Source organism: Corylus avellana, chromosome ca4 (genome assembly GCF_901000735.1).
Source record: "Corylus avellana chromosome ca4, CavTom2PMs-1.0".
NCBI classification, from domain to species: domain Eukaryota; kingdom Viridiplantae; phylum Streptophyta; class Magnoliopsida; order Fagales; family Betulaceae; genus Corylus; species Corylus avellana.
The window spans coordinates 32,840,695-32,854,384 of NC_081544.1; the positions used below are offsets into that span (position 1 = coordinate 32,840,695).

Sequence of the window (13,690 nt, forward strand, 5' to 3'; positions counted from 1 at the left end):
TGAGTAATCCAAATAAGAGCCATAAACAACCAGTAATCACAACAAACCTAAAAACTAAGGCGGCCAACAAGGGCGATAACCAAAGGCAAAATTTCGTAACCAAAACAACCAAAGAATCAATTGTGATTTTGCACACTGAATGAGCATGCACTGAAGGGGGTTAAGTCAGAGCCGCCGTTGAGAAGCCATATCTTGGAGTCTAAAACAGGCGGTACCCGGCAAGAAATGCATGGAGGATACCAAAACAAAAGCTACAACTAGATTGGTGGATTTCCGTACATGGCCCAAAAAATGATACCATCTATCTATGGAGATCCATTACTGGAGAAATGGAGCTAGCACAACATGGCAGGAAAGCACAAAAATAAAATAAAAGAACAAACAACAAAAAAACAACACACAAAACAGAAGCTCAAACATGCACCACAAGAAAAACTAACGACAGCAACAAATGTGGAGGCATTTGAAACACGACGATACTACAAACGAATATCAAAACAACCAAAATTCTACTAGCCCCACAAAACATCAAACAACAAAATACTAAAAGTCTAAAACAAACGTACAAGAATTCAATTACAAGTCAACAACACACATACAAACAAACAGATCCCCACACAGACTACCCATCTTCAGTTTTTGCAGAACCATAATAATGTATACAGCAATCTGCAGAAAACTCATTGAAACATAGCTCTTAATTTTCTAAGTTCTTCTTAAACTGGTAGCTTTCTTGATCTGATTTCCTCCCATATTTCAGCACTAGAGTATTGACCTCGATATTTTTGAAATCACTTGTGCTATAGCTAGCTTGTTTGAAGATCTTCTTTTGTTTCAACTAGCGGTGTACATGCATGCTAAGTTATTTAAAATTTTAAATGACATAATAAAATATACACCATATAATAATAATAATAATATATACTATTAAATCTCTAAAATATAATATGAACCATAAAATGAATTTTCCCTATTTCACTTGAAATAAAGAAAATCTTGATTCATGCATGTGATTGGTAGGCGGTTGCACAAATTAAAGTATCTTGACAAAATAATTAGTTTATGTTTGCTAAAGTACTCTTTGTTTTTTGTTTTTTTAAATAAAATTATTAACAAATAACCTGATTAAAACATAAAATGCTCTTTAAAATACAAAAAAAATATTCACATTTGTACGCATCATAACACTTTTTTAAACTAAAATAAAAAATTCGACCAAAAACAAATAGAGCTATAATTATAGAATAATTTTTGGATCCAATAGAGGAAAAAAACACAAATGAATTTATTGCCATTCTTGAAGGCATGGAATTGAATTCCATGCATTTCTAGTTCCATTTCATGAAGTGAGAAAACTTTTTTTTAAAAAAAAGGGGTTAAAGTATTTATTTCTTTGACATCAAGGGTACGTTTGGCATTACAATTTCATAATTAACAATCTTAAAAAAGCTGTGGGATATCTTGGCCATGCATCGAAACAATAGGCGCGTACAAAATGGGATGTAAACTTCTTATTATAATTCGATCGGAAATGTTTATCCACTAAACTAGTTGACACCCATACGATTCACCGCTACGAGATTCTAGGCTTCTAGCTATGATGCACCAAAAAATAAATAAATTCATTTGAGCAAGAAAAACTTTTGGGTAGGCCGGAGCCCAACCCAAAGTTATTTTGGGCTCATTTTAGATATATATGGCCCATTGTAAAGGGCTAGTAATTAGCCCAGCCTAAAAATTTACAGAGTGCGAGCCGCGCTGTGAACCCGCCCATTCCTCAAAGACTCAAAGTCCAATACACTTCAATCTATTCCCGTGGATCCACGTCACGCTCGCACCGAAATGTACGGTGAGCAGGAGATCTCTCGCTGCCCATTGCACTGGAATGGAGCAAACGTCAAGGACCCCATAGACTCTGTACACGTGTACTTTGTCAGGTCCCACGAAGTCCACTTCCACTTCTCATTTCCTAAAACCCTTGGCTCCGACTCCGAGGCCTCGTTCATAGGTTTCCATGCTTTGAATTTTCACCGGTAGCGTAAAAATCAGCCTGTTCGAGAACAACACAGCGAAGTACCTCTCGCTCTCGTCCATGGATTCGTCTTCTTCGTCTTCTTCTTCTTCGTCTCCAACGACTTCGTCTCTGCAACTAGCCATGGCGGCCTTGGTGGGGGCCTCACTGATGGCCATCTCGGCCTTCTACATCCACAAGCGCAGCGTCGACCAGGTCCTCCAGCGCCTCATCGAGATCCGCCGCAAACCCTCTCGCAATGCCGGCGACCGTTTTTCCATCGAGTATGACGACGAGGCAGAAGAGGAAGAGGAAGCGGAAGCAGAAGAAGAAGAAGAAGAGCGAGACGACGACCGGGGGTACGGCTCCGACGAAGAGATGGTGGTTGATCGGAAAATGCGGGGCCGGAGTTTGTCTAGGTCGCTGGACGAGAACATGCTTCGGAGTTCTAAAATTTCGGCGTCGTTGCCCAATGTGGCGTCGAGGAATGATTGGTGGGACGAAGACCCCAAGCTTGATCAGCCACCGGTTGGACTAAGGGCTCAAGGTTTTGCTTTCTCGCTGGACAGACTCAATTTGATTCCCCAGGGGCTTCCGCCTCTTCGACTGGATCAAAGAGACGGTATGCCTTCCATTTTCTGCTTGGAAATTTAAAAAATAATTTTATTAAGGTTTTTAGTGATATTATTCTATAGAGGTTCGGAACACTTTGAATCAAATACGGTTCATTGTTGGTTGAAAATAATTTGAGAAATTAAAGTCATGTGATAAAAGAGAAAACAAAGATAATGCTATCTTTTACTTATAGTATTGTTGGTTTTCAACTTCTTGAGTTTCTGTATTTTTTAAGGAGTCTGTGTATACTATACATTTTAGAAGTTGCAATATTTTAATTACTTATAAATAAATAAAAAGTCATTTTCCCAATATTTGAGGATATTCTACTTGGTCTTGAATAGCTTTTCAATCAAAGGACAATTTGGGATCCTAAATTGCATCAAAATTTGTTTTCTTTTGGCTATTTGCAGGAGAGAATCAGTATGTCAAGCGTTCTGGTATTGGTACAAGGATAGTATCTGTTGGTAGGCTAGTGACTCCAAGATCCCCTGCTGGCAATGCTTTTGATAATGCAGGAGATTCTGACGAGGAAGGAACTGAGCTTGCAAATGAAGATGACATACTTTTTAGCTATGGATATATAGATTTTTCTACTGATATCACAAATGCACAAGTATGTGTAGTACTATTTACTTAAGCTCTTAACTGTCACATTCTAGTATACCAAAAGTAGGGTACAGATGATATTGAGGTTACCAAAATTAGCAGTTTCCTTGAAAAGTAAACTCAAATCTCAGGTTGTTACTTTGTTGTTCATTACGGGGCGAGTCATGTCAACATCAAGAAAAGTTCTGTAGTCTAATTATATACTTATTATTTCTGTTACTAAGGATACAAGTGTGACAACATATTTATGATTAAGTGAGAGAAATAATAAATCTGTTTTGCTGGTTGATGGATTTGCAGGATGTAAATTCAGACAACCACCAAAATTTGTGCACTGTTCCAATAATGGGTGACGATGGGAACTTTATGCAAGATAAGATGTGCAGTCCAACAGCAAGTGAAGCAAAAGCTGGTGTAGATCCGCTTAGCAACGGAAAGATAGATAATGCTTCAGGGCACATAGTGGGGAATGATCCTAATTTTGGCAACACTAATACTCTGAGAACAACAGTACATGGTATTTTCAACTTCCTTGTCCTAAAGAGTTTCATGGAGATCTATGTCTTGTTTCCATCACTTCTCTATTTTGTTGATGCCTGTATTTTCTGGTCATACTATCTGTTGACCAGCTCATTGGCGTTATTGACATTTTTCTACTTGTTGGGTTTTTTTAATCACAATTCTATGGGGAAAAAACCTAAAAAGTATGTTATAAAAATTTATCAGTTATAGAGATAATTAGCCAACCATTTGCACTCTTGTTTTGGTTAATTTGTATTATTTGAAGAAAAGACTAACTACTTGTGGCATATTTCTCTTTTGTCAAAACAATAGGTTCAGATTCAATGAGCACCGAAGAGGAAGAAGTACAGAAAATTATTCGTGAGTGTCTAGATTTGCGTAAACGTTATGTCTATAGAGAATTAGTTGAACCATGGTTGGTAGAAGCTGTTGGGGAATCTGGTGCGTCAAAGATGAATAGCGATCCATTTCACTTTGAACCTGCTGAACCAACAGCTGTGAGTTATTCTTTGCTTGTTCACTGTGTGAAATTTTCTAAAGATTTTTTCTGTTTTGTTTTAAAGTTAAACAACATATTAACATTCAAGTACTGCCATTCATTTGTTTGTTAAGCTTTCTTCTGATAATTTCTTTCTGGTTTTCCAAGCAGCACCATTTCAAAATGGAAGATGGAGTGGTACATGTTTATGCAAGTAAAAATGGTAAGCATAGCACTGTAGTTCAGAGTGCGGTAAAAGTAACAATTATTTGTTGAATACTTGATGACTGATTATCCTTTTGTGTTATTATAGGAATATTTAAATATTTAAGCCTTTCTCTGAATTTTAACTCAGATACTGTGGATCTTTTCCCTGTTGCAAGTTCAACAAGATTTTTCACTGATATGCATCACATCCTAAAAGTTATGTCTCTTGGAAATGTTCGATCTGCATGCTATCATAGACTGCGATTTCTTGAGGAGGTAGCATTCTGCGTTCTCCATTTTTCACTTCTATTTCTTAAATGTTCAACATAAATCTTACAAAATTCATTTGACATATATCTGAACATCATACAGAAATTCCGCCTTCATCTGTTAGTAAGTGCTGATAGGGAGTTTCTGGATCAAAAGAGTGCACCACACCGTGATTTTTACAATATCAGAAAAGTGGATACACATGTGCATCATTCTGCATGCATGAACCAGAAGCATCTCCTTCGCTTCATCAAGTCAAAGCTAAAAAAGGAACCTGATGAGGTAGAAACTGTCCCCCCACCTTTCCCTGAAGTTTTTGTTTGAGTTTTTCAACCTACATTTGATGAGTCAAAATCAAGGCAATTCCACTTTAATATCTTACAAAATTTCTCCCCCTTTTCAATTTCATTTTGTTAATGCTTTTTACTTATGTAACTACTTTGGGCAGGTCGTCATATTCAGAGATGGAAAGTATATGACCCTTAAGGAAGTTTTTGAGAGTTTGGACTTGACAGGGTATGCACTATTATAGTTCTCTTGATTTATATTTGCAGAAGAACCCCTCTTCCCAAATTTAAATGTGTTTTCACATGTATGCCCATGTTCTAAACTGAAGACAATTGCAATGCAGGCATGATCTCAATGTTGATTTGTTGGATGTCCATGCTGATAAAAGTACCTTCCATCGATTTGACAAGTTCAACCTTAAGTATAATCCTTGTGGACAGAGCAGACTCAGAGAGATATTCTTAAAGCAGGACAACCTTATCCAAGGTTTGGTTGATAATAACAGTTAAACCTATTGCTTGTAATTTTTTATGACTACAAACTGGAATGGGATTTAATTGCTTTGGAGAAACTTAGGGAAATACTGCTAGTTTCTGTTTGGCTTGGCCTATCCATTTATTGTGTAATTGCTTTGTCTCCTTCATTATTAGTTCAAAAGTTTGTTTAGAACATCACATGAACTTATCATTTAGAAATTTAGATTTTCTTCTGCTTAAACTTGGTAAATATGCATATGACATTGGATTTGTATATTCTTAAATAGTTTGAAGTGAATTGTTTTATCTCTCAATGTGCACCTATTATGGTTATTACTGTTTTGGTTAATTCATATGGGTGGTGCGTATTCGAAACCAAAAATATGGTTCATAAGAAAATGGAAAACATGAAATTAATTTAGTATTGACTAGTGTAAGAAAAGTTTTTGGGGAGGACTGAGTTCATTTATATAAGCATACTTAGCAGAGAATTGATCTTAAGTGCTTGCGTTGGTTACATATATACTTGTCATTTTACTTCAAGCAATATGTTTCTTGAATCCTTAACCATGTCTTTTCTATCCAATTTTTCTTTTTCTTTTTGGTGCTTTCATTTTGGTTAATTTTGAATCAAATCTCTCGAATACAGAGTAGGTAGGTTCCTTTGAGCCCTAATTTTATAGAATTCAACTTGGAAACTCATATTTTTCAAATTTAGATTCTATATTCTTTACCGTTTTAATTATTATTCTCTTCTTTTTACTTGTTCTGTACTTAAGATAGCAATCATCATTCTTAATTTATTACTTTTGTGAAGCTGATTGTTTGAGTGAATATTACAGGTCGGTTTTTGGCAGAAGTAACCAAGCAAGTTTTATCAGATCTTGAAGCAAGCAAATACCAGGTTTATTAATATATGGTGTCAGAAAGTGTAGAACGTCAAATTCATTTCTGCCTTGTTCTATTTCTCCTTTTCTATGGTCAACTGTATCTTTTGATTAGAGTATGCTTGTACTTATAATTGCCATTCTCTTGGTGATATTTTTGCACAAAAATCATGTCTCCAGCACTTAAGTTCAACATAAAAAAGATATTTGTATGTTTTAGATACATTTACATGTACAGTCTCTTCAAGGTTTTTGAATTCCTTAAACTTCCACAAATAATCTTTACTTGCTGACCAGGTTAGTTTGAAAGCCAAAATTTGATTGTGGATAGTTGATATTTGCTTTGTGAACTTTGTCTCAAATTTGAGCGATGTTTCTATATTGGTGGATCTCAAGTATTCTTCATGTCTATGGATTCCCTAATGCAATTGTTTTTGGATCTACTTGGTTCATTTTTTTTTAATTCATAATGGCAAATTTGAGATTTGTGGTTACTTTGGCAATGATGACAAAGAAAAAAAAAAGATTAATTGGCAGTATGTTTTCTTTGTAATAAAGGAATTGATGCAGAACACATTGTAAAGTTTTATAAAATAAAGGGTAAGATGAATTTTTGGTGTTTGAATAAGCCAAAAAGTATACTGCATCCTGGATCATCGAGGGCATAATACTGCTGCTTATATCAAATTGATTCTTTGGTGTGGAAAAATTCCGTTGTGTCATTTTTTTGATGTTGGCTTTGGTTTCGGTACACCTCTCTTAATAACTACCTTCACTTATCAGTTGTGCTGAACATAAATCAGTAGCTACACCAATTGGACTCTTGTCTCCTTGGTATCTCAAAGAATTGGTCACTTCAATTCTAAAGAGCTTATATGTCTCTCGTTTTCAGATGGCAGAGTATAGGATTTCCATTTATGGTCGGAAACAAAGTGAATGGGATCAGCTGGCAAGTTGGTTTGTTAACAATGCTATTTATAGTGACAATGCTGTTTGGTTAATCCAGGTATATTATGTTTTTAGCTTCTTATTCTCGTAGCTGCTTTAGTATGTGTGGTTAATTGTCTATCCACTTTGCCAGTACTAAATTAAAAAATGAGGAGTTGGTCATGTTGCTGGTACCTCATGATCATTATATCTTCTATATGTTGAACTTGGTTTGTATGAATACATTTGGCGTGGTCCTGAATGTGGTAGCAGCATGGCTCTACTGCCTCAAGTAATTATTTATTTAGTATTTTTGTTTTATTCATGATCGTGGGGAAAAGATCATATTAAAAAGCAATATTGGACCTTTTGATGTTACTCCAGACTTTAGACCAAGCATATTGAACTTTCTTAAGCATATATGTGCACTTCTTTTATTCTGATCTAGACGTGTTAATTAATGAATCTCATTTTGCGTTGTGAAAAGATTACGTTTAAAAGTGATACTGGATTATTTTATCTTACTTCAAACTTTTTGGAAACTAAATGTTTGTTTAACAATACAATTTGCAGCCTTATGGCAATTCCTTTCTTTTGAACACATGGAAGATAAACCAGGCATAACATTTAGACACGGCAATATGGATTCTACTCTATGTGGCAAAAAGATCTTGTTGAAAAGTTATATGGGACTGCCATATTGCTTGGGACAATATACCCAGAGTGAACCTATGCAAAATATGTCTGTCCTGCACACATTTGAGCCTCATGATAATTTATTTATTTTGTGATGCCGTAAGAGATTGATTACATTTTGGAACGGGTAAAAAATGACTTAATTTTGCATAAATGATTCAAAACAATGTGGAACATCACATTCTGAAGAACCTTTATTGTCTTCTTAGTGGTAATTTTATTTCCTTGTTTCTCATTTGTCGGCTTTTATCAAATTTTTTGAGTTGGATTTTCATTTTAATTTTACCAATGCATTGTTGATTGCAACTTTCTCCTTAAATTTCCGGTGAGTTGTATAGTTCTACATCATTTTTATTAACCTCATTTTCAATTTTTGTGTACACTTTGATGTGCAGTTACCACGTCTATATAACGTGTACAAGAAAATGGGAATCGTTACCTCTTTCCAGAATATTTTAGATAACGTGTTTATTCCACTATTTGAGGCCACAGTTGATCCAAGTTCTCATCCTCAATTACATTTGTTCCTGATGCAGGTTAGTTGAATGTCATATTTATGTATATCCCCTTTTTGATTGACAATTTTATAATCATTCCACTTTTCATTGATTAGATAGAGTTAATTCTCTTTGCCTTCTTTCTATTGGCCTTTTGATTGTCTAGTAGTGTTGCAGCATCATAAAAGTGTTCTCATTACATAGTTGTTCTTGTTTTTGCATGTTTTAGTGATCTTTAGTTTGTGATTTTATGCTAACATAGCACTCTGTGTATATTGGCTTATGGCTTATTTCTATTATCCAATGTTATTATTTTTTCTCTAATTCTACATGAGACAACTGCCAGTTTGTCTTTCTATTTGACTGAAGCGGCTTCACACTGCTCCATTTGAAGAACAATTTTCTTTGATAAGTAATCGAAATATTATTAAAAGTCTAAAGTGCCCCTAGGTACACATGAAGTGTGCAAGAGAGGTCACCTAAGGAGAAACAAAAGCATCTGTCTAAAGATACAATGTGTTGAAAAATAGACTTTTACTGTTTATCCCTTTTGAACCTTTAACCGTTTATCCGTGTTGAACCTATACCTGAGTCAAGTACTTGGCAAATTATGTCTCCTCTTTGCCCACCCTTCATTTTTCTGCATTCTTCTTGTCACTTGGGACCCTTTAACTTGAATTGAAGCACTTGTTTATACTGATTACTAATAGGTACTTGTTGCTAATGGCCAAACCATCTTATATGAGTTTCCCTCATCTTGTCTTATCTTATTGCCACCTCTTAATAAGGTTAATTGTTTCTTAATTCAGGTGGTGGGTTTTGATATTGTTGATGATGAAAGTAAACCAGAAAGGCGCCCAACTAAGCACATGCCAGCACCAGCCGAATGGACGAATGAGTTCAATCCTGCATTTTCCTATTACTCTTATTACTGCTACAGTAACTTGTATATTCTCAACAAGGTCTTACTATAGTTTATCTTCTTCACAAATTAACTTCATCTTGTCCTCTTATATTCTAGAAATGCTCCCCTTTTTTCTAATACATTCCATTCTTTTTAAAACCTCACCTTAGCACCTAAGAAAATAAAAAAATATGTAGTTGAAATGGATATAAAACTCTTTATCTTTTATTTTCAGCTTCGTGAGTCAAAAGGAATGCCAACAATAAAATTTCGGCCCCACTGTGGAGAGGTTTTATCTACCACTTGTGTTTCGGTTCCTATCCTTTTATGGTTATTGTGACGCTTATGATTTTCCCGACCTTTGTAGGCAGGTGATATTGACCATTTGGCTGCTACGTTCCTTCTATCCCACAATATTTCTCATGGGATTAACCTGCGGAAATCTCCAGTTTTGCAGTATTTGTATTACCTTGCACAGGTTTGATCCACATTCTCTCTCTCTCTCTCTCTCTCTCTCTCTCTCTGTGTTATTCTATATGCTAATCGGTGTGAACTACTCTGATTTTCTCCTGCCTGTCATAATATGCAGTTCTAAAGTTAGTTCATGGCATTGTGGAGTGTTTTTGGTAACTTTGTTAATGAATCCTGTCCCAATTTCGCTAATGTTGTAATTCCTGTTATCTTTTTAGATTGGATTGGCTATGTCACCTCTGAGCAATAACTCCCTCTTCTTGGACTATCACCGCAACCCCTTTCCCATGTTCTTCCAGCGTGGCCTAAATGTCTCGCTCTCAACTGATGATCCTTTGCAAATCCATTTGACAAAGGAACCTCTCGTGGAAGAATATAGTGTTGCTGCAAAGGTTTGTTAAATATTGTTTTATATCATTGCTCACGGTCATTTTTCTTATATAATCATATTTTGCAGGTCTGGAAGCTCAGTGCTTGTGACCTCTGCGAGATAGCTAGAAATTCTGTTTATCAATCTGGATTTTCACATCTCACAAAGGTAAGGAACTTGATGAACAGAAATCTTCAATTTGGCTTATACAAGGCTGAATTTGAGAAAAAAAAAAAGAAAAGACGACTATTTAAAACTGTAAATGGATTTGTACTCCGAAACTTTTTGGTTCAAGAAAGTTACAACCACCCCCTTCCGTTTGTTCTCCATTTGGTTGTGGGCAGGTTTGCTTTCGGCATGGAGAAGCAGAGTAATTGCCACCTGTTGTTACTTTATCATGGTAAACTATAGTAATGATAATGATAAATATTCCAGTTACTATTTTGATTCCTTTTGCAGTTGCACTGGCTTGGTGATAAATATTGTATGAGAGGCCCTGAAGGAAATGATATTCGCAAAACAAATGTACCCAATTTAAGGATTGCATTTCGGCATGAGGCAAGTTTTATGAGTTTTAACATAAACCATAAAGTGCAAGTAGTTTGATGTCTCTGCTGTTTCTTAGCTAATGAGATTGATGTTTCGCAGACATGGAAGGAAGAGATGCAGTATGTCTACTCAGGAAAAGCCCGGTTTCCTGAAGAAATAGAGCAATGAAGCAAACAGTATAGAATCCCTTCTTCCCTGTGAATAGGAGAGAATAGTTCAAAGGCGGGACCCACTTTCATAAGTGAGTCTTCTTCCAATCCCCTGGCTTCACTCAATATAAGAGTTTATTAGGAGTTGCAGTTTCAAGAGGGATGAATCAATTTTGTTAGGCCAATATTGTAATGTTCTATCAATCTCCATACCTACTTAACCGATTTTGTCCAGGTCGAGTGGGGATTTTAGTTTGTACAGGTAGATGGTGGTTTTGCCTTGCTTGTGGCATGATCTTTGGAAAATGACTTCATTTTGGACTATCTATACTTTAAATATCTGTCTCATCTGATAAAGATGCCGTATGATCTACGGTGGATTCTTGCCCTGTCTACACCATTTTTTACTCTAAAAGCGATGAATGATACATGAAAAAAGTGAACCGTCCTTTACATTAGGCTCCATTATTTAACCTTTTTTTTTTCTCCCTAAGCATACTGTTTCCATTAAGAACTAAGAGAACCATATTCATTTGCAATGTTCCTAAAGGCTAAAGGTGCCAGTGACAGGTGAACCTATGATTCTCGAAATAAATAAAAAATCCTAATTAGATGAAAATATAGTGGTAAAAAGGAAAAAACCCATTAACCTAAACGTGTCCCAGTCCCGTGCTTTGTCATTGCCTCTCCTCCTCCCTTTAGCCCCCAAGCTCTGTTTAGCAGCCACATAGACATCTCTGTCCGATTTGGCCAATTTTTCCTTTTTTAATGTAGAGCTTGAATCTAACTTTTGCTGCCATTATTGCTTGGTAATTGCTATGTCAAATAAGTGAAGGATTCACTTGGATACTCCATGGCCGACTCCGCCTAAAGACACAATTGCAGTACCCAAGCAAAGGCATGTATGTCGCTATTGTTAGGGCTGAGAAGGGTTTCCCAATCCTTCAACACTTCAATATGCCGTCGTTCCTTTGCCCATTGTCACTTCACTACTCAATCTCCCACGGGCCGAATCTTGTTCTTAGCCAATCTGTCTCAGCGGGAGCAATACTTCTACTCCGCAGAAATCAAAGAGGGTGGAACCCTACCCCCAATCTCTGTTCAAATATTTGAAGAGGACAGGTTCCAATTCTGTAATGGCTTGTTATACACTCACGGGATCGGTCAAAACTGCATGATTGGTGACGGTGGTAAAAACTACATCATTAGTCCCGACACCGGAGAGGTCTCCCCTCTTCCTTATGAACTTCGGCAATGGCGGATTGGGGATGGGTTCGATCAATACTTTGGGTTCGATCCTTCGTCCAACAAGCATAAGGTTCTCATTGTTCATTATGATATGTGGCTTTTCAGGATTTTTACTCTAGGCAGTGGCGGATCGTGGAGAACGATACACACGTTTCTATCTAAAGAAAAAATTAATCATCCATGGCCTCGCAATGTTGTGTATGCTAATGGCACAATTCATTGGTTTTATTTTGGTTCTGAATATGTGGTGGATCATCCTGATGTTGAGATATATTATCGTATTCGTGGGCGTGGCAGAAATGATCTACACCAGAAATGTATAGTATGTTTTGATATGGCGGATGAGCAATTTACAAGGATTCATTTCCCTGATGATGATTCGTTCCCTCAATATCTAACTGAATTTGGTGGACGTTTGGCTTTGTTGGAAGAGTTTGTATTGCGGAACAGGAAGATGTTGGGGTACAATGTGCTGGACGTGGAATATGATAAATTGCAGTATTGGGTATTGGAAGTCTACAAGTGGGTTAAGGAAACAATTCATTTGCCTTTTGGTTGGATGAGACATAATAACGTTGTTGCCTTCAACAATAACACCGGCGAGATGTTGCTAACATCGGCAAATCGACGTCGGAATCCAGTTAACGTTAAATCCTTACTATATTATAATACCAAGACAGGATTTTTTCGGAGGCCCCAACTCACCGGTGAAATCACCGAATTCCTTGAAATTCCCCAAAAGGACGGAGACAAATGTTATTATGATTTGTTTCTAGTCAACGCTACTTTCTGTGAGAGAAAATTTTCAAAATAGTTTTTATTTTTTGGATGACAAGGGAGACGAGGCTTCAACACTAGAAACAATCGTATCCATCCCACTGATTATTGCTCTGGCATGAATACATCTGCTTTTTGATTATTGATGTTTAGTCCTTATTTTATTTCGTTTTGGGAGGATTCTTGACTACTCTCTTTGTTAATTTGATTTTCTTTTGTTTAATATTTATTATGTATGGGCTCCCAAAAGCTTCCATTCACTTTATGGTTTATGAGTTTTAACATAAACCATAAAGTGCAAGTAGTTTGATTTCTCTGCTGTTTGCAGGTAATGAGATGGATGTTTTGCGGACATGGAAGGAAGAGATACAGTATGCCTACTCAGGAAAATCCAGGTTTCTTGAAGAAATAGAGCCATGAAAGCGAACAATATAGAATTCCTTCTTCCCTGTGAATAGGAGAGAATAGTCTTCTTCCAATCCCTTGGCTTCACTCAACAGAAAAGTTCATTAGGAGTAGCAGTTTCAGGAGGGATGAATCAATTTTGTTAGGCCAATATTGTAATGTTCTATCAATCTGCATACCTGCTTAACCAATTTTGTCCAGGTTTAGTGGGGATAAATACTTGTACTACACAAGTAAAAAAGCTAGTCCCTATTTAACAAGAACAGTTTGCAATCCTGTAATGGCTTGTTCTACTTTCCCACTGGGTACGGTAAAAAACACACATCTTCAATCC

General features: G+C 36.4%; 2 protein-coding genes across 3 annotated transcripts; both read left to right on the plus strand.

Annotated features, from left to right (window-relative positions):
- The first annotated feature begins 1,924 nt into the window (after positions 1 to 1,924).
- On the plus strand, positions 1,925 to 11,321 carry LOC132176933 (AMP deaminase-like). Of its 2 annotated transcripts, XM_059589092.1 has the most exons (19): positions 1,927 to 2,633; positions 3,040 to 3,242; positions 3,536 to 3,752; positions 4,070 to 4,254; positions 4,407 to 4,458; positions 4,591 to 4,718; positions 4,815 to 4,994; positions 5,161 to 5,228; positions 5,344 to 5,486; positions 6,319 to 6,380; positions 7,256 to 7,369; positions 8,382 to 8,522; positions 9,293 to 9,445; positions 9,623 to 9,676; positions 9,755 to 9,865; positions 10,077 to 10,250; positions 10,316 to 10,396; positions 10,688 to 10,786; positions 10,877 to 11,321. In XM_059589092.1, exons 1-19 carry the CDS (start codon positions 2,093 to 2,095, stop codon positions 10,943 to 10,945), a joined length of 2,775 nt encoding a protein of 924 aa, XP_059445075.1. In that variant the 5' UTR covers positions 1,927 to 2,092; the 3' UTR covers positions 10,946 to 11,321. The 2 variants fall into 2 exon arrangements, with proteins under 2 accessions (XP_059445076.1, XP_059445075.1); XM_059589093.1 differs by lacking the exons at positions 10,316 to 10,396; positions 10,688 to 10,786; positions 10,877 to 11,321 and having other exon boundaries at positions 1,925 to 2,633; positions 9,759 to 9,865; positions 10,077 to 10,190.
- Positions 11,322 to 11,830: 509 nt separating this feature from the next.
- On the plus strand, positions 11,831 to 13,371 carry LOC132178442 (putative F-box protein At3g52320). The gene is made up of 2 exons (XM_059590881.1): positions 11,831 to 12,929; positions 13,280 to 13,371. Exons 1-2 carry the CDS (start codon positions 11,831 to 11,833, stop codon positions 13,369 to 13,371), a joined length of 1,191 nt encoding a protein of 396 aa, XP_059446864.1.
- Positions 13,372 to 13,690: the final 319 nt, after the last annotated feature.